Genomic DNA, 22523 nt, shown 5'->3' on the forward strand with positions numbered 1-22523 from the left:
GCAAACACTTAACCCACCCCTCCATTGGCATAGTGGTTAAGTAGATAATGAGGGAATATTATTTTTTCTGTGAAGTATGCCTTTAAGTTAATATATGTTTTATGTTAATTTGCTAAAATTTATATTACAGAGGAACGGAAAGAAATACATCAAATAAGAAATAAAAGCATGAACGTTACAGTATTATATACTTTGATTTAACAAAAGGATGTGGTAAACAGGAAAGTCTTCAGCATTGATTAAAACAACTATGCCAGTTGTCAGACAAAAAATTAAATTGCCATATGTTGATTTGGGCATGAGGGAATAACATCCATTTTCTTTTATATTGGTTAATAAATTAACCATCAGCTGTATTGATAATGAAAATACATGCTTGCAGCCTCACATATATGATGGATTGATTCTACCTTGCCTGAGGGATTCTGTGTGGTGATAACTTGGAACAGACAAAAGCTGAGGCAGTTGTATAAAACAAAACTCAGCCCCAAATGAGCAGAAATAGCTGTTGTCTGCTTTGAATTTGGTAAAATATCTTGTTTTTTCCAAACAACAGTCCAAAAACCACAGGTATTAACAAAACCAGAAAGTATATATATATTCAAGCAACAGAGACTAGACAATGTTGGCGGTTGTGTCTTTGAGTGGATGCCAGGGCCGGGTCTAGGCAGGGGCAAGAGGGGGCCTGGCCCCCTCAAATAAATGTTGTGCCCCCTCAAACTAAATCCCAACTTATAATAATAATAATATTATAAAGCACAATGCCCCCTCAAGATTTGTGGCTGCCCCCTCATACATGCCTGTCTAGACCCGGCCCTGGTGGATGCTCACCTACATCTTGTAACTGGACATGACTTTACTGCCTCTTCAGCTTGTTTGTCTCTCATCGTCTCATCGTCATCCGCTTATCCGGGGTCGGGTCGCGGGGGGAGCAGCTCAAGCAGGGGGCCCCAGACTTCCCTTTCCCGGGCCACATTGACCAGCTCTGACGGGGGGATCCCGAGGCGTTCCCAGGCCAGTGTTGAGATATAATCTCTCCACCTAGTCCTGGGTCTTCCCCGAGGTCTCCTCCCCACTGGACGTGCCTGAAACACCTCCCAAGAGAGGCGCCCAGTGGGCATCCTTACCAGATGCCCGAACCACCTCAGCTGACTCCTTTCTAAGTAAAGGAGCAGCGGCTCTAATCCGAGTCCCTCACGGATGACTGAGCTTCTCACCCTATCTCTAAGGGAGACGCCAGCCACCCTTCTGAGAAAACTCATTTCGGCCACTTGTACCCGCGATCTCGTCCTTTCGGTCATCACCCAGCCCTCATGACCATAGGTGAGGATAGGAACGAAGATCGAGAGCTTTGCCTTGCGGCTCAGCTCTCTTTTCGTTACAACGGTGCGGTAAAGCGAACGCAATACCGCCCCCGCTGCTCCGATTCTCCGGCCAATCTCACGCTCCATAGTACCCTCACTCGCGAACAAGACCCCGAGGTACCTGAACTCCTTCACTTGGGCTAAGGACTCATTTCCTACTATTCAATCAGTGTTAATTTTGGGTGGGATTTTAATTCTAGTTTTAACAACTGTTTTTAAAATGTGTCATTTCTGTTGGCATTAATTATGCATTCCTTTTTTGTCTGATTTTTTTAATTGGTTAAAAACCCAAAGAGATAATTTGGATTATCATGTCATGGAGATATTTCGGTCGTTCTTTCTGCTGCCCAGCAGAGGGCCTCATTTATGATAATGGTATTTTTACAGCTTCATCCTCTATTGCTCATCACTGGACCTTAACTGGACTTTAACTGAGGGATATATAACTTAGGCCTGATAAGTGGTGTCAATTGAGTGATTTGGCTGATCATTCTCCTGAGTGCTTATTGACATGGGTATGGTCAGGACGTGATCTGTTTGTTTTTTCCATTTAATTCAGCATTTACCTGTACGCCAAGACAAGTAACTTTAATAAATATTACTTTCTACTGTCTATGAGAATGCAAGGAAACTTTTGACATAGTGTTAATATATAACTGTATATTAGTACACTGTAGCTGTGTTGTTTCACATGGAGGGGAAACTTCAGATTTAGTGTCAGTGTCTTTCCTCGCCCATGTTCGCACCGGCAGCAATGCCGGGAAGAACCGGGAAGCACACACACACACACACACACACAAGCACATAATCTCCTGTGGGGGGTGGGGGGCGGCTACAGGCTTGCGTAGGTCAGTCACCTGTGAAGACCAGCATCATTTACCCCTGAACCAGCACGGAGAAATGCGCTCCCTGGGCCGCAGGGATGAGCCAGCCCCACGCCACTACGCTGCCATGGGTGGAACCAGGACACCAGTGGACACAGGAGCTGGGTCCGAACTCATGGGTAAGTTTGGCAGGCTGTCGTGTTGGAAGGACTTCAACCACCCATTCATTGCACAATATCTAATAATATGTACATTTAAAAACAAAACTGAACCATAACCATTTCAAATTAAATATAAAAAAAAAAAAAAATTAAATTAAATTAAATTAAAAAAAAAAAATTTAAAAACTGCGCGCGTACATCCTGCGCAGAAGCCCATTGCGCAGGAATTGCGCGCACAGGTTTATTCATTTAATTTAATTTTTCTTTTTTATATTTAATCAATTTAAATTGACATAGTGTAATATATTTTGCAATTAATAGGTGATTGAAAAGAAGAATGACTGGGGATCAAACCCACGACTTTCATGTTGATGACCGACAACTCTACCCATTATAAGAAGATGGACAAATTATCGTGTGTATGTATCCTTGTCATCTATGCTGCTTTTTATACACACTTCAGAAAAATGATTTTCTACTTTACTACCCTACTTTAAAGTTACTTTTATATTTTTGGATTTTAGATACTGGAGGATTTAACATGCTTTAAAAACCTATTGTTAGAGAATAACATAGTAGTTTCCAAACTTGTCTTCTGACACCTTACAAGAATCACAGTCTGCTGCTGCTGGTTTCCATGTGATGTCCTGAGGCTGCCCCCTGCTGGCTGCTGCTCCTCTGCTGCTCTTGCTTGGTTTGTGCAGCTTGTGATTAACTAAAGCTGTCCATAAAAGAAAATCTTTATTATCCTTCAAGGGCAATTTGATGTACAACCAGCAACCAGTGCACGACAAAAATAAACCAATATATACAATGTAAATAAAACACAATATGAAAATCCTATAGACTAAGTAGCAGGGGAAAATTAGCTTTTAATAAATTAATTGAGTCGACCAACAGAAAATTACCTGTCAACTATTTAGATATTCTAGAAACTCATTAATTCATCTCATTCTACTTTTAATTTCCTGTTGTGTTTCTAATTATTAATATTGTTGGGGACATTTCCTTGATAAATGTGTGGAGGTTTTATTACCTCTGCTAAGGAGGTTATGTTTTCACCTCTGATTTGTCAGTCAACATGTAATAAACTACTGGACCAATAACTACAAAACTTGGTAGAAGGAAGCTGCATGGATCAGAGATGAACCTGTACGGCTCTGTTGAGCTCTACTGAGTGCCAGTCTAGTGAATGAATCTGGAATCCTCTCTCAAAAAACATCTCCACCCCACAGGGTTTGTAGTGTGAAGCTAATGAGGTGTTTTATAAAGATGTGATCGAAAACGTCAGACCAAGTGAATCCACTTTATTTCATGAACAGAACAAAAAGAAGGGAGTTACATTTCACCGTTAGCAGCAGGACATACTACTGGATTTTCCCTCTCATACCATGAGGTTACTCTATCTCTTCAGTTACTAATAAAGCTCTGTTCAGTTAGCCACACAAAGGGATATAATAACTGGGGTTAATGAAAATGCAAGAGAATTCAAAACCAACTCAAATTAGTCCTCCCCACGTAACACTAAGTTTTACTCAACCTGCGTCCCTGAAATTCAAGTATGTGTCCCCTCTGTATTTCCAAAAACACTTTTAGCATTTTTAAAAAAAACACTGGCATGAAAATGAATTAAACACGGACACTACAGGGGTATATCAGGCAGTCCATGCCCAACATACTATATTGCCATCTTTCTGCAACAGGTACCTGAAAAAACAAGAATGCATAACACATCAGTATCATTACTTAGGTTTCCATGGCTGTGACCAAACAGCTGCACTCCAGCTGTTGTCCTGAATGAGCTTTGCTAATGAAATAATACTGCAAAGTCACATGCCGTGTGCGTTGAGAGCACAGCATCCTGGTTTAAATGTTACTATCAACACATCTTCTTTGGTACTCTGTGTGCAACAAGCATACTGTGTCAGGGTGAAAATTAAAATGAATTACACATGCAGTGTAATTAATTTTGTATTATTATAATTTTGTACTAACAGGAGAAAACTTACGTCAAAGTCATATGGATGATGGGTACCCAGTTGTAGCGATGGTGGATACTTGTGTATTCAAAACAAATGAGATGTTAAAAGACCTACCTTGAACATAAGTAACCGTCAAGTAGATAAACTACAGGTCTATTAGAAGAATTTAGATAAACCATTAATATTAGAAGAAGAAAATTTCCTTCTCAAACTTCTCTGTTTACACCTTAATCATAATATAGCTTAAAAACCCAAAGCAAAGCATGTTTGTATTAAACTATGAAATGGTCTCAAGCTCCTTATTAACCTTCCTTCAATGTTTCTCCTCCCTCTCCCTCTCCCTCTCTCCCTCTCTCAGCAGCAAAATGACAGGCTGGAGGCGGGATCACATCAGATACCATGCAGCGAATCCAGCCAGAGCAGCAATCCAAGTCGCAAACAGAACCTGTCCCGTTGGGTGTCGGAGGTCGGCCATGGCGAGTTGACTGGCATATGCCGTTCCTCTCGAGTGCACAAAAAGAGAAAAACAAACCTTGACAACAACAACCTCACAACAGTTCCTCATAGCAGCATGATGCATACAAAGAGAAGTATAAAAACCTACTCATTTTGGCAGCATAGAAGGGACATTTACTGATGTCACTATCCGTGGCTCCGTGGACAGACAAGCCAGCATCTAAGCATCCTCCTGGATGGGCTCCCTGTGTGAACAGACACGCTGCGGTGACAGACTGCGGTTAGAGTCAAAGATGAATTAAAAAAAGATTAAATTATCAGGTGCACAATTCAGACAGCACTGCAAAGTAGAGGAGGAGAAGAAAGAACAATATAGAGGTAAGAATCACCTCGATCGTGGACATCATTAATGTTATTTTTGTCGACATGACATGATATGCTATCAGTACAGCTGATTTCAGACTCTTTATATTTTTGTTATATATTTTTATTGATTTTTATAGCTGACAATTTTGTCTGCCTGTATGTTCATCTGTATACAGTCCAAAAGTTATTGTGGATGCATGACAGTTTGCGTGTGTATGTTGGGGGGCGCCAATTTGAAATCTCGCCTCGGGTGCCAACATGGCCAGGACCGGCCCTGGGTGAGGACCGGCCCTGGGTGGGTCCAACATCACCTTCCACCGGGACCGGGTCTGTCGCTGTGGACACCTGGACCCCTCAGCAGCCCCCCCGGCCCCCCGGTGGTCGGACCCACACCGGGATGTGTGACTCACTCCTGCTCTCTGCGCCGCGGAGCAGCTCCAGCTCTCACGCCAACTCCACCGTCAGTGACGTGTGCGTCACGTGTCCGCCTCTTCCCTCGGTACGTCCGTCGTGTCTCCTGTCCTCCCTCCACTGGCTCTTCTGTCCTCCCTCCACTGGCTGCCGGAGCTCGCCGAGGACGAACCAGCGCAGCACGGCCGAGAGGAGAGGACGGGGCTGGGGGGGGCTGCATTGTAGGGACCTGTCCGGTGTCACGGTTCGAACCCGCCGATGGACGGAGGGGTGTTCCACCTCCGAGCTGCCATCAGTGAAGCCCGAACCTCCCGTCAGCCACACTCCTCTGGCTCCTGCCATTGTGAACTTTACATGTGAAGCCCCCTTCCTTCCCGCGGCGGACTGCGAGCTGCGACCCGGCGAGGTGAGTGTGTTCCTGGGTTTCCGCTCCAAACTTGTGCCTCTAGCGCCGGAGCCTCTTTACCTTTGCGGCGGTTCGGTCCAGCTGCATGTCGCCTGCTTAAAATGGCGACAGTCAACGAGGGGAGAGAGAGAGAGAGAGAGAGAGTATATAGTTTATTTAGGGGCTGGTGGTTGTGGTGGGGGTCCTCGCCTGTTTGAATCGGGTTCACTGTTTCCAAACGCGAGCCTCTTTAAGTTGGGGACTCGCGAAGTTCAGCGGAAGATGAACACGCATCGTCTTCGGTAATGTTCGCCGCTGCCGCTGCGCTGAGGGACCAGAGCAGACTGGGATCCAGCTGCTGGTTCTCCTGTAGAGAAATCGTTTTTAAACCCAGTAGCTGTGTGTGTTTAGATCCAGAGCCGGGAGGTTGTCCCTGTGCCAACCGGCTGGATCTCCATATTTACGAGCTTTGTATGAAGAAGTTAGAAATGACTTTGACCTCCTGTCACCTCAGACTCGCATATTATAGTTCCCCACTTAAATAAAATTGAACAGATCATCAGAATCAGAAGTATTTTATTGCCAAGTACGTTCACACATACAAGGAATTTGCTTTGGTTATTGGTGCAAACAATGAACATAGAAACATTAAAACGGAATAAATACAACATGCATAGGAGAGCAATAAAAAAATGGGAAACTCACTGTTTACTTCTTATTTACTCACTTTTTACCAATATTTATACAAAGTAACATTATTTTTGAGAAAAACATTTCTGAATAAAAATATATAAAAGATATAAAAAGTGAAGTAGAAAAGTGAAATGCTAAATGCAAAACAGTTAACAGTGTCATATTCATATCATTCACTTTGGTCTGCCCATGTGCTTTTATTAATGTGCATATTTATTTATTTTTTTGGTCAGGATTTGATAACCTGTTTGTTTATATAATGTTTGTTGACACAGACTCGGGTTTAGAATCAAGGCTGCCAAACTGTGTGGCCAAACAGTCACTTATGAGTTGCAGGTTGTTGTCTTGGTTATTTATCGTGCGTGTGTGTGTGTGTGTATCTGTTTGTGTGTATGTGACTCCAGGGATTAGATCAGAGCTTTCCCAGACTGCTTATTTGTGTCTGATGCTCACGTGGGGTCCCAGGTAAAGACATCCAGCCTAATCCGGCCACTTATTCATCTTTGCATCAATCTCTATCAGCCAAACTGCACCTATCCCTCTCAGAGGAGCACTTTGTGTAATGACTTGTATAGATGAAACTACACAACTGGAATAACAACACTTCTAATTAGGAATAGTCAGTCATGGAGGTTCCTAACATCTGTACAGCTGCATTGTTATTATTATTATTACTACGTCTCCTCCTCTTGCTGTATTTAAGTGTGTCTCTGTGGTGATGAAATGAGCTCAGTGGCTGCACATCTCATTGAACAGTCCCACTCACACACTCGCTCACTCACCCCCCCCACCCCCCCTTCCCCATCAACACCTCCCACCCCTCTTTCTCCTTTCCTCCCTGTCTCTCCCTCAGTTTTAGCCTTGTATGAAAGGATTCATCAGTACAACACTGTGTAAAAACAAATCACATTTTATATTTACTATGAACTAACTTTGGTGGTTTGTTTCATTTCTTTGTTTTTCCCCTTCTAATTTTTCCCTAATAAGCATCAGATGACGAGCTGATGTGGTTCTAGAAGTGAGTGATCCTCACTTTTCATCAGTGGCACTTTGGTGTCTTGTCTGTCTTGACCCATGTAATGACCGTTTTCCTCTTTGGAGGGAGACAGCAGCGTGTTCTTCTCGCACGACCAGAGTGAGTATAGGTTTGGGTCAGTAGCAGCAGCAGCAGCAGTAGCAGCAGCCTCTTGCTCTGCTTGGCTGGTTAACAGCTTGTGATGTCAGCCATTTTAGGTTGGACAGCACAGAGCATGGTGTTCCGCCATTTCTCTCTCCCTCCCCTCTCAGCAACCCAGCTTTAACACATGCACTGGCAGTGGCCACAGCAATGCAGCCGTTTGCAACCCACGCAGCGCTCCTCTCCCTGACCTGAGAGCAGCCCAGAAACGGGACCGGGGCGAAGATGGAAGGACACCGTTGCAGCGCTGTCACAGAGAGTTTCTTAAAGCTGCCAGCGTTGAGCAAAAAACTGAAGTCGAAAGAAGTTCAGTAGAGCAATATGTGTAAGCATTCCGAGAGGTGAGCCGTGGCTGTCAGCGGAGGAGAGAGCGAGTGAAATCCTTGACTTGACTGACAGGAGGTGGTTAGCTGGAGCCAGAGCCGGGAATAAATTAACCAGCAAGGTGTTGAGGTGTTGGGGCAGAAAACAACACGGCGAAGGATTAGCTAACAAAAAACGTACATTGAATGTGGCGAAGGGTTTGCTTTGGTGCAGACTTACTAATCATCTTGAAAACACAGGGGGACAGGGTTGGTTCCTTGGGTCTCTCTGACAGAGAAGATGGCTCCTGCCAGGATTTCAGGCCTGTTTATGTGTCCACATGCTGTGGCCTCCAGTGAACACAGGAGCCCGGCCTCAGGCCTCTACAGGCCGAGCACAAGAGCCACGGAGAGCAGGGGACAATGGCCCAAGCAGATGTCTGGACAGGGACTGGGGCACCGAGTGAACAGGAAGGGACTGCATCAGCTCCGGCCAATAGCGTGCCTTGACGACGGCTACCACACCTAGCAGGGAGACATCAACACTGCGTGAGGGAGGCACTGAAATAGGAGCAGGGTAGGGACTCTCCAAATACCACTCACAGGGGTGTGTGGAACAAACAAGCGCCGCTAGATCCAGAGACTAGATGTCCATTGGAGTTGTGTGTGTGTGTGTGTCTAAGTAACTATGTGCGTATGTGTGTGTTTATCCACACGCATGTGCTTTGGAGAAATGAGCTGGTTGGAGAGAAAGAGGGGGTGGGAGGTGGTTGCCATGGGGACAGTAACACACCAGTGGCGCTGCCGACCTGTCTCTTTGGGCCAAACTTGCTTGGAGAGGGAGGAGAAGAACGAACGGTGAGGGAGAGGGAGGGGAAGCAGAGAGGGTGAAGAGAGGATTGGCAGAGGGAGGAGGAGTGTGGTGGGGGGGGGGCGAGGGAAGAGGGAGGAAAAGAGACGAGAGTAGAAACAAGAAATGGAGCAAACGTGGAAAGGACTTCCTGTGTTGTACACCTTCACTCTGTCTGAGTAGAGAGAGCATTTGTTACACACAGATCTGAGCCTTGCACCTGTACCCTCGGCTGGGGGAGGAGATCAGTGGTTTGGTTAGCACGCAGCTACACTGTGTGGCCAAGCTGCAGAAGGTGTCAATGCTATTATTGGCCTGTACTCAGAGGATATAGCCCAGGCCTAGACAAGAGTCAGGTCAGTGGATGAAAGGAGGTCACTCTGTGCTGAGCCACTGACGCGGCGGAGATAATACAGGTTATGAACTGGGAGGACTGAAACGCCATCTTTGTGTGTCACTGGGAGATCTCTTACACGGGGAAAAAAAAAATGGCAGCCTCACTACCTCAGTAAACAAGTCTCACACACAGGCATGCAGGCAGCCACCCCCACACACCACACACACACAAACGCATGAACGCACCCCCGTCGTCCCCACCCCGTCCCACGTCGCCTCCCTCCCACACTCTGTCGTACAGGAAACCCACACATGCAAATGCCGAAAACAAATAGCAGACACAAGCCCACCCGCACCACATGGTCAACCTATGTGCTGCATTCAAATCAAAAGTTAAAGGCCGATGCGCTCGTACCAGTGAGTCAACGCGTCTTTGCCTGGCATTGCTGAGACATGAGCTACCCGTTCCGAGTCACCAATAATAGCATTTGGCTTGCTCTGCACATTGTTTTCAGTCCTCACCTGTATGAGGCCCGTGGGTGTTGCTGCTCCTGAGGCTCTACCTTTGTCGGCAGATTTTTTTTTATTTCTCACATGCCATCAGTGTGAAATGGCTTTGCAGTCTTCACAGCTGTCGATATGCATGACTGAGGGAAGTTAAAGACTTTATGCACTCTGTGTTTACTTGTTTGTGTGTTTTTTAGCAGGGATAGTTATTTTGCATGAGGGAATGCACATAGACACTGGGGCTGAACTCCAGGTTGTGACCACTGGCCGAAGAGCTCGGGGTTGGAACATTCCAGGCTTTGCAGTGCAGCGAGGAGCGAGGGAGGGAGGGAGGGAGGGAGGGAAGGAGGGAAGGAGAGAGGAGGGAAATACTCTGTGATTGTAGTTTGGAGCAAGAGGGGGTCGTTGGAAGAGTGGGGGTTGGCAGGGTGAGATGGGATGGCTGGTTGGAGGAGGGTATCATGAGGGAAAAATTCCTCACTGAAACACCTCAGCGCTTCCGCCACGACTGTTAACACCCCTCCTTCCCATGCCTCCTCACCCCGAACCGGCTGCCCATCCCCCACCATCCGCTCCCGTTCGCTCTCCCTCTCCTCGCCTCTCGCTTGCCCACCCACACCCAACGGAACCACGTGATGGATGGCTCAGACTGCCCACCCATAAGCCTTTGTGTTGTGTCATGTGACCGGGCCTGCCTTGGCAGAGCAGTGCCCCCTGATGCAGAGATGAATGGCAGGGGGAGTCGGGGGGGTGCACAACTGCCCCAGCCATGGGCAGCTAATCTCTCTGGGGGGCTTGCAGAGGGGAACAAGGGGCATCTCGTTCCCTCCTCAGTAAACTTCATTTGCCCGTTAACCCATCAAGCTCTGATCCAAAGAGTGGGGTCGGTCAAGAAAGAAAAGATGCCCACTGCGACAGGGTCTTCATCACAGGCGTAATAAAGTATCTAATTATCGGATAGTTTATCCAGGTGACTTATGTAGATACGATATGCCATATGTAGACTGATGAAGATTAGGGCAGTTGTATTGACTCAAACTGGAAGTGCAGGAATCAGAATACAGCTACGTGAACTCTGTGCACCTTTGCTCGGTTATTGCATGAAAGGGTGTCTGTCACACCCCAGCCCTGAAAGGGTTAACAGGGCTCCGAGCTTGTGTACTGTGACTTCTCTGTGGCCAGAGCAAAGCTGTGAGAGTTTTTTGGGGGTTACCAGAAGAAAGAAATTCTTATCCACTGACCAATTCATATTGAAATGAAGAAGGGCGGGAGGACACCTGAGAGAGACGGTGGCGAAGCAGCAACACTGTGTACATGGAATTGTTTGCACATAGGACTGGGTAAGATTATTTTAGATATGGGATATTTATCAGAAAAGCTGCATAAGATTTGTTCGTGAAATGTTTTTGCATAAGGAGCGGCTGGATATAGAGAGGTTTTCAGCGGCTTCCTGTTGAACTTTTGCAAGCCTTTAAACTTTTTGTGAGCTTTTTGCGTGAGGCGTCATGTCAGTGCAGGGTGATTGGTGGAGTAATTGCCCTAGAGCTGTCCTCTGATACTGCATCACTACCTCTCTGTCGGAGAGAGGGAGGGAGGGAGCAAGGGAGAGAGAGAGGAGAACTATTCCAAGCCATTTTATGGAGACGAAGAATCAAGAGGTGATTTGAGAAAAATCTAAGATTCGTATTCATGGTCAGGTTTGTGCGTTTCCCTCTGTACCAATGTTGGGGGCAAGAATGACCGCTTTCCAAGGAACATCTGTTGAACCACCCACGTGCACAATTGTCGAGCAGGCCCTATACTTAGCAACACATTCATAAGTGTGTATTTCCGATTTTTTTATTTAAAGGTGTTCAGTGAAGCTACTGAGGATTAAAAAAAACCAGAATGTGCTCTCTCTGTGGGGGTGTGTCTGAACGAGGGGAAGTGAGACAGAGTTGCGTGGGGGAGGGGAAAGATCGGGGTAGGACAGGAGCTCTCCCAAAAAGCCTTCAGTGTAGAAGCAGACAGGGCGCGTTTGAATGCCCTAATAAAAGATGTAGCCTGGAGAGTTTAGGGAAAAACTTCAACATTTTAAGCAACTCAAGATTTGAATGGCTTCAGCCGAATCCATTCACAGGGCCTTTATATTATCAATGCTGTTGATATTTTACTTGGAAACATCCAGCTGTGCATGATTTTGGTCCAGCTGTGAGGAAACCGGCTTTTAATGTGAGAACTCCAATCTTACTCCTTCTTCTCAGGGTCGTCTCTCCACTAGTCCAGTATCTGCCCTGAGCTGTTATTGAAATTAAACATTTTATATAAACCTATTCAACAAATTACGAGTGTATCATATTTGATCATGACTGACGAATTCAACTAAAATATGTTCTTTTCCCTCGTTCTCAGGTTTTTACTCAAAACTGCGGTGAGGCCTGCGAGTGGATCTATGGACGAGTCCCGCCGTCCTCCCTCCCCCACGCCTGGTCTATAGTCAACCGGAAACGACTCACATTCTCACTCACACCCTGCTCACTGACGTTTGAACAACCCTTTCCACCCCTGCGGTCACACCATGGCCAGCAAAAGGAAGTCAACGACTCCTTGTATGATACCCAGTAAGATCATACGTCCTTTGGAGGAGGCTGAACAGGACTTCCCTGCTCTTCTCTGTCAGTCCAGGATTTTTGGAGGGGGCAGACAAAGCCCCCTAGACCCTTCAGAGTGTTCCAAACCAGAGGCAGAGGACGCCGTCAAAGAGTGTACTGGCACTTACACCTGTAAGCCTTGTAACTTTGAAACCCAGGACCTTAATTTGTTCTTGGATCATGTGTACAGCGGGCACCCAGACTTTCGCTCAGACCCCAGCTTCTGTTGCCTGAGCTGCGGGGTTTCGGCCCCCAAGTTTGAGGGTCTGGCCCTGCACAATGCCAGGGTTCACCCCAGCACTTGGAACACTACTTTACAGCTGAGGAAGAGGGACAGGAGGGTTGTGGTGGAGCAGAAACTGATAAGTGGGACAGAGTCTGGGAAGGACAGTGAAATTTCCATAAGCAAGACTCCAATAATGAGGATGCTGAAGGGCAAGTCGGAGCCCAAACGGATAGTGGTGCCTCATCCAGTCTCCAACGATTCTTCATCGGATCCTCTCTCAGTCTCCTCCTCCAAAGAGGCCAAGAGAAAAGAGACCACCGGAGTGACGGTCACACATGTTCCCACAATAGTCCACAATGGAACCACCAAGGTCACGCTGCCCTCAGCAATTCAGATCGTCAATGGCTCTGGAGCATTACCGATGCTCAAGACCCCCATCACACAGGTACATGGTCGTCCTCTCTGTTTTTTCAGTTTGGCTGTTGGTAGAATTCTGTTTTAATTTTTTCTTAGACAAGTTAATTCCTATTCCTTCATTTGGATGATTTTAAATCTGTTTGCTACAGGTGGTTTCAATGGTTCAGACCAGAAACTTTCATCAATCTGCACCGATCACAGTCTCCTCAAATATGTCCTCCTCTTCCTCAAAAAACCTCCCCAAGGTAATTGTTTTGTTATTCATATTTTATTACACACTATTTTGAAATGAATCAGATGTAAAATAACATAATTATCGCCTGCTTTAATTTTCCTCTTTGTCCCTCCCAGGTGATGATTCCCCTGAGCAGCATCCCTACGTACAGTGCCTCCATGGACTCCTCTTCCTTCTTGAAGACCTCCTTCAGTAAGTTCCCGTACCCCACGAAGGCTGAGCTCTGCTACCTGACTGTGGTCACAAAGTTTCCAGAAGAGCAGATTAAGATCTGGTTCACGGCCCAGAGACTTAAACAAGGCATCAGCTGGTCTCCCGAGGAGATTGAGGAGGCCAGGCGGAAGATGTTTAACACCATCATCCAGACAGCACCTTCCAGTGCACATAACCACATCCACAGTCACCACAGCCCAGCCCAGCACACATTCACAGTCCTGCCTGCGTCACTCGGAGCCACTGGGATCCCTCATATCCTGCAGGGATCTCTTGTTACCCAAGCGGGAGTAATCGTCACACAGCCTATGATGGCCAATGGTATCCAGCTCAGCAGCACCCCTTTGGCCCTGGCCGTCACGCCCAAGCCCCAGGCAGCAGCCCGCCCCATGATGCAGGCCCGACCTGCTGCAGCCCTGGTGGCAGACAAAGGCATCAGCATGGTGGTGGGGACGGTGGGCAGCAGCAGCAGCACTGTGAGCAACATCATTAGCAGCAGTAATAGTAGTAGGAGTGGGGGAGGGGGCCCGAAAAACAGCCTTGTCGTTAGCAGTCAAGCTGGTGTCATCAACCTTAGTCTAGGAAGCAGTAATCAGAGTAATGGCAGGGTGAGCGGTGTCAATGGTAAACACAGCAATGCTAATGCAGTCTGCAGTGACAAGAACAAAATTTATGTTACCAGCCGTGCAACTGATAAGAAAACTGATATCAGGAAAGCTAATAACACCAGGGTTGTGCACAGTGACAGCAAAGTAACCACGGACATTAAACCTAAACACAGCAACGGCAGAACGGGCAGTGATGGACAGAGGAGTAAAGATGCTAATGTTACCAGCAGCAAAAATAAAACGAGGAACACAAGCACAGATGACGTCGACCCCATGGACCCTCTAAATATGAAAATGGACGACGCTTCTTCCCCTGCCTCCAAATGTTCCTCCCCCTCTCCTTCAGCTCCTCCAGGCAGCACGCCTGGCTCCGGGACGCCAGGCAACGCGTTCCTGGACCCCAGCTTCTACAAGAGCAAGAAGTCTCAGGTGCAGCTCAGCGCTCTGAAGGACAGCTTTCAGAGCAGCCAGTTTCCCGACCAGGAGGAGGTCGACCGCCTCATTGCTCGGACTGGGCTCACAGTGCGAGAAGTGCGCAAGTGGTTCAGTGACCGGCGCTACCACTTTCGGAATCTCAAAGGGGTGCGCACGAGCACAGGTGCACAGAACAGCAAGTCTGGCACTGGAGCTGTAACAGGGAGCGGTTCAGGTTTACCAGGAAGTGGCGCCGCTGGCAGTGCCAACCCTGTTGACTTATCAGAAAGTGGCAGCAGCTCTGGTGCCAAAACGCCACAGCACAGCTCGGCACCCCTGAGTCCGACGGCAACACTGACTCCCACCTCACCCAACACGCCATCCCGCCGACTCCCCAGACAACCATCTGAAGATTTCACAGCTATCCGCTACAAGGAGAGAGAACCCCATCAGGTGAGACCCTTAAGACATGACCTCTGGGTAAAATCCGGAGAATTTTATGTGTGAGTTTGCCCCTGAACACATGCACCACACAGATTCTCTGCACAGACGCATTCACAACAGCAACAAATCTATAGGCAGGAAGTGACATATTAACTCTGCTGCGTAGATCACGTTATCATGTTTTCAGCACCGCGGCTCTTATCACCACAAACTCTTATTTACATATTTCTCTTCTACGTGTATGCCATTTTATGCTGGACAGTTTATGCGTGAGTAAATGCAGAGTCCGTTTACAGGTCTTCGGGAGTTCTACTACATACGGAGAAAAAGTAATCCTACATTAGCCACAAAGTATAACACCCCTGTATCACTGACTCATAACCAAAGTTTTTCAGTTTATAGTGACGTATCAAAGAAAAGCAACACGTACTTACAATGGAAAAGCTGCTATGAGAGAAAGTTTTGTATTTTAGTCTTACAACTAGCTTTAAGTATTGCATATTAACTTTCTAATTGAGCAGCAAATCAATTAATCAAGCCTGTCAATGTATTTAGTTCTCCTTGTTCAAAGGATTGACCTTGTCCTCATCTGTATCATGTTTAGTTGAAGGCACTCGAGGCCAGTTTTGCCGAGGACCCCGACCCATCTGGAGAAGAGGTGGACAGGCTGCGATCTGAGACCAAGATGACCAGGAGGGAGATCCATGGCTGGTTTGCTGAGAGGAGGAAGAAAGCCGCAGCTGAGAAGAAGAAGGAGGAGGCAGATCGGGCACTGAGAGAGGAGGAGGTGGGGGTTGATGGGGAGGAACGACAGAAAGAGGACAGCTCAGGAGAACTGAAAGTCAACCCCATTAAGATTAATCTGAAGATGCTGAAGGTGACAGAGGCCAGTGGCAAAGCGGAGGGCGAAGGGTTGGAGAGCTCTGCTTTACCGCTTCTGTCTAGCAGCACACCTGCATCCTCCCCAGGCTCCGCCCCATCCTCCACCCCCAAACCATCCCAGTCCTCCACCCTGACCCCCAAACCATCCAACTCTCCCAAACCCACAGCCCTCCGAGGCAAGAAGACAGCCGAGCAGCTTCACCTGCTCAAACAAGTCTACGCCCGCACCCAGTGGCCCAGTGCTGCTCAGTACGATGAGCTCATCTCAGGGACGGGACTGCCCAGACCTGAGGTGGTGCGCTGGTTTGGGGACTCCCGGTATGTGCAGAAGAACGGCCAGCTGAAGTGGCTGGAGTCCTACCAGACCATGGCTCTGGAGGAGGAACTCCAGACAGAGAAGACGCAGATCCTCCAGGCACATCTGGACGTACACGGCAGAGCGGAGGAGACGCAGGTAACTGACAACTAGATGTAGCATTTCCACACTTTCTTTTGAGCAGCTCAGTGTCTCTGAACTACTGAAATCTGAGAGGCAGGTGGTGAATCTGTGCCGTGGGGATAAAAGTTTGATGTTCACTGGTCTGCAGGTGAAAATGTGCTCGTATTATAGATAAAACACATTGCTCTAGAAGGTCATGTTGATGTTGAAGCTTTACTTTTTTAAGATGCTCATTCTTAACTGCTGCAAAGCCACAGTTGTTTTTCTCTGTGTTCGGCAGAGCTTATTTTTGGGGGCTTGCAAATGACTTGGGAGCCACACAAGTAATTAAAAAAAATGTATAACTGGATTTTCTTCTAGACTGTTATTTGGTATCGGAGCCGGCAGCATTTTTCATAATTCAGCTTGATTGCTTTTGATGAATGACTTCTTCATTCAGTTGTGGCCCAATGATTCACTGGTGTCTGACTTGAACTTTAATCTTTTGAATTTACTCTCTCTATATATATTTGATCTACTTGGTGCTAGACTTAATTACGTAATATTTAAGATTTTTAAGTGCCTTGGAATTCCCTGCAATTTATAAATGCCCCTGCTCTTGCACTCTACATCTGGTTTTTAAAGCAGTTTTTGATTGACAATATTAATAAAATACTTCAGCTGGAGGAGAGATATTGAGCACAAAACAAGTGAATTGTATATCACCAAATTAGTTTTCATGCTCTGCTACTATGCTAAGGTACTATGAATTATATGTTGTGACTCCAACAATAAATACATTTTAAATTATTTACTCATTTTAGCACCAGCTGCTTCAGCAAAAGTGTGCCATAAAGAAACAAGAACACAAACACATAATATGGGTATTTAAAAGTAGAAAAAGGTCTGATTAATCTTTGTAGGTAAATCATTTGTTTATATGATTGTGTCAGGATGTTTGGTAAAAAACAGTTTCATGTCTATTTTACTTCCAGGTGAGAACAGATGAGGATATGGTGACATCACGTCCTTGTGTTGAACAGTGTTTATCTTCTTGGTTTAACATTAACATCCGTCATTGATTTTTGTCTAATGCGTCAAAGTTTCCCTCATCTGAAAACATCCAGATGTTGCTGAGTAAATATGCACATACACATGTGAAGTTAATGGTTCAGATTAAATAGAAACAAAGACATTTAAAAAGGTGACTTAATCAGGGGAGATTTTATAAACTATACCAAGTAGATAACATCTCATCACAGATGGAAGTGTAAAAAAAAAAATTCTGTTCTATTTGTACTATTTCAGATGTCAGGGGTAGAAAGTTAATACACTGTTGTTGAGGATTTATCACTTTATTAGCTATACAATCTAATGTAACCCAGTACAACAGCTCGGATATAAATTATACTTTGAGAGATATTCAAAGTGTGTTTACTGAGGTTTGTACTTAGCACCGAACGAACTGGACTGTTTTATGAGAGGTGTTTCTAATGGTTTCCCAAAAACCAGGAGTAAATAAAAAATTTTGATAATTGAATTGACAGCTCTTACTCTCACCTGAGTATTAAAAATATAGTCAAAATTCTCTGAGCAAAAACTGGCTTTTAAAGGAAGAACATATGGCAGCGCTGTTGTATTAGATAATAAAATGGCTAATTAACTTTAGATAGATGAGGCTGTTTAGCTGACTTTACTGAGTGGGTTTAGTTTTTATTTTATTACCCTTTACTAATTGTGCTTTTCTTACACTGTGTTTTTTCCTTCACCCGTATTCTGTTATTGAATGAGGTCTTTTATAATCTGTGATCCAAGTTTTTAATATGCGGCTTTGATCTAACAGATTCTCCTTCCCACACAGCTGCAGGGACTGGCTGACGAGAGCGGCATAACAACAGACCTGGTGCGACACTGGTTTGCTACCAAGGCGTCTTTACCACAGACGGAACAAACTGTTGTGACGGGACCAGGACCAGGACCAGGACCAGGACCAGGACCAGGACCAGTTGCCCTGGGCGTGGCTGCCGAGCCTCAGACGACAGGCTCCTCCCCTCTGGAGTCGGAGCCAGGAGGAGGAACCGAGGAGAAAATGGAGCAGTCGGTGTGTGGTGTCGTAACAGAGCCAGAGGAGGCCAACACTGACGAGGCTGTGAATCCTACTAAAGGTAGTTTTCAGTGTCATCTTTAACGTGATACGTGCAGAAATTACCTCCCTTGATGTTTGACTGAACTGGTTATAACAGATTGTTACCAGACGAGGGTCGGAACAAAAAGAGGCGACTCCTTAATGTGTTTGTGGAAGCTTTGACTAACATTTGCCACATCAAACAGAAAGGAACACAAAAGGAATTTCCTTGAGTCGCATTTCTTTCTTTCTGGTAGAGGCTAACACCTGCACCACACCTCAACCACACCATGGACCAGTTTGTCCACTAGCATGAACCCTTATCTAAACTCCTAAGCATAAGGTGAACAAGCCATTGCTGGGAATTAATTACTGTGATGTAACTTCTGAATTTCAAAAATGATAATCCCTCACACGCATGACTGGAAAAAAGAATCCTTTCACTGTAACGTGTCACTAAAAAAATTGGGTGCAAACATTTTCTGGACTCTGCCTTTCACGTATGAAGAATGCAGCAGGAGATTGTCCCGGTCTGATGAGTTCACAACAACGGGAACATTTCTGAAACATGCAGGGGAGGAGGCCGGACATGACATATAAATTCCACTGCTTAAATTTCAGGATTATGTGGGGACTTAATCACATGTTTGAAACCATCTTAAGTTAAATGTGCTTTAAAAACATCATCAGAAACTGGATCCAGTATCAAAATGATTTATCTAAATAAAGTTGTTTGGATTATTAATTTTCTTTTGATCGAACAATCAATTGAGTGAGCAGGTAATCGTTATCATCATACGGGGACCAATCTCCGTAGTAACGTGTGTAATTGTCTCTTAGGTAACACACAAGTGTTACACGGACAAAACGACCAGAGTTGTGTGTTCGGTATAATCTTTAAAGTAAATTCATGTTTTCTGGCTGAGGGATTTTTAATGACACATTTTTCTTTGAATTACCACAGGGACCGACTGAAGAGTCTGTGTGTCGGAGGACGGAGTTCACGACGCAGGTGGTGTTTGTGACGGGAGTCTGAGTAAAAGATGGCAGATGTGGTTGTAACAGGATCACTGGATGGAAATGGACCATGAAACCATCCCCACACCCATCCCTCTCTCTCTCTCTCTCCCCCCTAGAGGTAGGCATGACCTCCCCCTGCTATGTGAGATGGACGCTTAAGCTACTAACCCCCCGCCCCCCCTTTCTATCAATCCATCCACCTTCACGCCCACTCTCCCTCCATCTCCTGCTTTGTCTGCCCCTCTGCGTCACACCCACCTTCTCCAATATCGGTCCGTCCACCATTTTACCTCCAGACTGAGGTTCCAGTAGAAATTGCAATCCAGCTGTGGTGGAGGGAGGGGCGAGGTGTTGTTTTCCACCTGCCTGCTGGAGCGGAAGAACACAAGAAAAACAAAATGTGGCGGAAGAAGAGGAGGAGGATCTGAAAAAGGAAGAGGTGTGGTCAGGGAGACCTCACAGCAGATGTCGACTGGGGGATGGTGGGTCGGGTTCGGACAGATCACGGCCGAGTCCTCCCTCGGACCCGGATCGTCTGAGACACTGGTCATCGTTTGTTTTTCGGGGTACGAGAAACCACACAGCTCTCTGACAGGGAGCTCCCCGGGGCCTTAAAGTTAAAGAATAATGAACCTACTTTTTTTTTCTTCCATTGTGTCAATATCGTGCTCCGTTTCTTTTCCCATCATGCACTCTCACACTTTGACTTCATGCTTGCAGCTGAACGTGCTCGCTGGGCTGTTGGCATCTTATGTGAAACACAGCACTGGTGTTCATTCGATCCTGCCTTGAATTTTGTATTTTTTCGGGGGGGGGGGGGGACATCTCTTTATACTCACTCTTCATTTCTCAGCTAACACAGAACATGAAGTTGTTCTGTTTGGGGAAAACGTCTAGAGTTAGTTTCATCCGAAGGGGGCCAGCCTCCCTGTTTGTGTATAAAACGAAAAAAATGACGACTCGATATATTAGACTTTATGGAATCTGGTTTGTGTTGTAGCATCAAGTGCTTCTTCTCTACGTCACTGACCTGTACGTTCATTTGTTTTTATGGAACTTTATAATGAAACAAAATTGACTGTAAAACAACTGTGAACTTTTAACCAGAGTTCCATACTTAGGCTTGATGTATAATTTTTACAGATATTTGCAGAATAAAAAGAATGTAATAAATCTGTGCCTCCAAGTGTCATTGGCCTTCAAGTCAAGTTGTAAACATGTTGGTTAATTAGAGGGTTTTATCACTGGCTATATTCAACAGTTGTCGACAGGTCCCACAGAAAAAAAATCCAAACTAATAAATGAATTCCACTAACTAGTTATGATCTTAATCCTCTGTTCCTGTAGAAGAAGAATATCAATGAGCCACACTGTCCCACTGTCTCAAATCTGAAGATCTATTACAATGAGCCCAATGTTCTTTATTTACATCGTCCTGCTGCTGTAAAGTCTGTCACGTATACTTGTGTAGAGCTTCACCGATTTGGATATTTATAGAGAGATGCTAATACGGATGTTGGGTCGTAAATATTTTCAGATACAAATATCAGCCAATAGAAAGAGAAAAATGTAAATGAGCTTCCTGTAGTTTTAGGAAAAAACGAATCTATAACAAAAAATGGCCGTCACACACAAGTTAAAGGTTGTTATCACACTAGACAGAGAAACCCAGAGAAGGTGACACTAGGCAACATTTAACACTTTGCCTGAACACTTTCTAGTAGCTCATCATTTTATAACCACAGCAGTTCAGTGAACCTTCTCTCGGGCTGCAGAGAACACGTGAGACTGAAGCCCCTCTCTTCCTGTGCTGCAGCATCTCGTGCAAATGAAACCAGCTCCGTCACCACTTGAATGACGTGTCAAGGAAAAGAAAAGAAGACAAAGTAGTATAAAGTAGTAAGTATTTTATTTACTTTTCAGGCTTGAATATGTTTCATATGAAAGGCAAAATTAAAATGAATACTTTTCCTCTCCATAGTTTAGGCACGTTACAGAAAGGCGACTGTAAATGAGACGGAACAGACACGATTGAAAACATAAAGAACAAATGACACTTCGCCTTGTACGAACACACCCACACACAGGCGCTCCAAGTCATTCCGTCTGATTCGACCTCTTTACAGTTTGTTGATGCCGCTGCGACACGTACAACAGGAGAGTCGGGGACATGTCAACCAGACGCAGCTGCTGACATGAAGTCCCACCAGTCCAAATGAAGAGACCACACCTGAGTGGGTGTACCATGGCTGTGCAGGTGCTAGTTACGCCCAGCGGGGGCACGTGAATGATGAGGCTTTAATGTGATGTGTACAAAGATGGAGGCACGTAGAGATGTTAGCAGACAGTACGAGAAATGCAGCACTGGAGGGAGAGCTCTCCGAAAAAAAAAAAAATACCATTCATGGACCGCTGGAGAAGTAAATGTTATATGGAGGAACTTTGGGTTTAATAATGGCACGCATAAAAAAACTAAAAAAAAAGATGCCACAAAGGTTTCAGTGAGTCCTCCAGCATTCACTCCTGTCCCTGCTTTCACCTTAAATCATACCATATGGCTTAGGCGTGTCTCAGTGTTTCAGCACTGAGCGGGAATACTGAGTTTACATCATATATCATCATCATCACACACAGAGAGAAAACACTGTTTCTGATACAAACCTGGAAAGGTGACACCATCAGTTATATGAAGGCCCCCCCCCACCCCTCCCTCAGGCACCTTTTATCAGCCACCGGCCACAGAAAGCTACAGCTACAGCCGAGTCTGAAGCTCCGGCTCGGCCTGTTCCTCCCAAACACCCTCACACAGGAAATGAAGAGCTCCCTGCCCATTCAGGAGGAAACCAACCTTCACCCCAACACAAGTCGGAACATTTGTGAGTCGGAGGCCCAACGAGGGTCTGAAGTTGTGGCTGATGAATTGTGAGGTGCAGCGTTTGGAGTTCACCAAGATAAAGTCCCAATTTTTGTACATTTCATCACAAATAAACTCATGGGCAGTGGCAGATTTAACTGTATCTCGTGGCAATGGAACTTTAAAATCCCACACAGGTTTCTGGGAGGCTGCTTAGTGACAA

General features: G+C 45.7%; 1 protein-coding gene across 2 annotated transcripts; it reads left to right on the forward strand.

Moving 5' to 3' along the window:
- The first annotated feature begins 5645 nt into the window (after positions 1-5645).
- zhx3b (zinc fingers and homeoboxes 3b) lies at positions 5646-21329 on the forward strand. Of its 2 annotated transcripts, none has more exons than XM_061074215.1 (7): positions 5646-5970; positions 12206-13115; positions 13237-13332; positions 13439-15010; positions 15606-16337; positions 18163-18466; positions 19391-20619. In XM_061074215.1, the coding sequence occupies exons 2-7, from the start codon at positions 12372-12374 to the stop codon at positions 19399-19401; spliced, it is 3459 nt and encodes a 1152-aa protein (XP_060930198.1). In that variant the 5' UTR covers positions 5646-5970; positions 12206-12371; the 3' UTR covers positions 19402-20619. The 2 variants fall into 2 exon arrangements, 1 of the variants encoding a protein (XP_060930198.1); XR_009678340.1 differs by lacking the exon at positions 5646-5970 and adding an exon at positions 21263-21329 and having other exon boundaries at positions 12291-13115; positions 19391-19564.
- The last annotated feature ends 1194 nt before the right edge of the window (positions 21330-22523 follow it).

This window comes from Limanda limanda, chromosome 7 (genome assembly GCF_963576545.1).
Source record: "Limanda limanda chromosome 7, fLimLim1.1, whole genome shotgun sequence".
Classification (NCBI taxonomy): Eukaryota; Metazoa; Chordata; class Actinopteri; order Pleuronectiformes; family Pleuronectidae; genus Limanda; species Limanda limanda.

Bases quoted from the DNA above. Each gene is read 5' to 3' on its own strand.
- zhx3b (XM_061074215.1), top strand. From the start codon at position 12,372: ATGGCCAGCAAAAGGAAGTCAACGACTCCTTGTATGATACCCAGTAAG. The intron at 13,116-13,236 runs GTACATGGTCGT...TGTTTGCTACAG, and splicing joins TCAAGACCCCCATCACACAG to GTGGTTTCAATGGTTCAGAC. The intron at 15,011-15,605 runs GTGAGACCCTTA...TATCATGTTTAG, and splicing joins AGGAGAGAGAACCCCATCAG to TTGAAGGCACTCGAGGCCAG.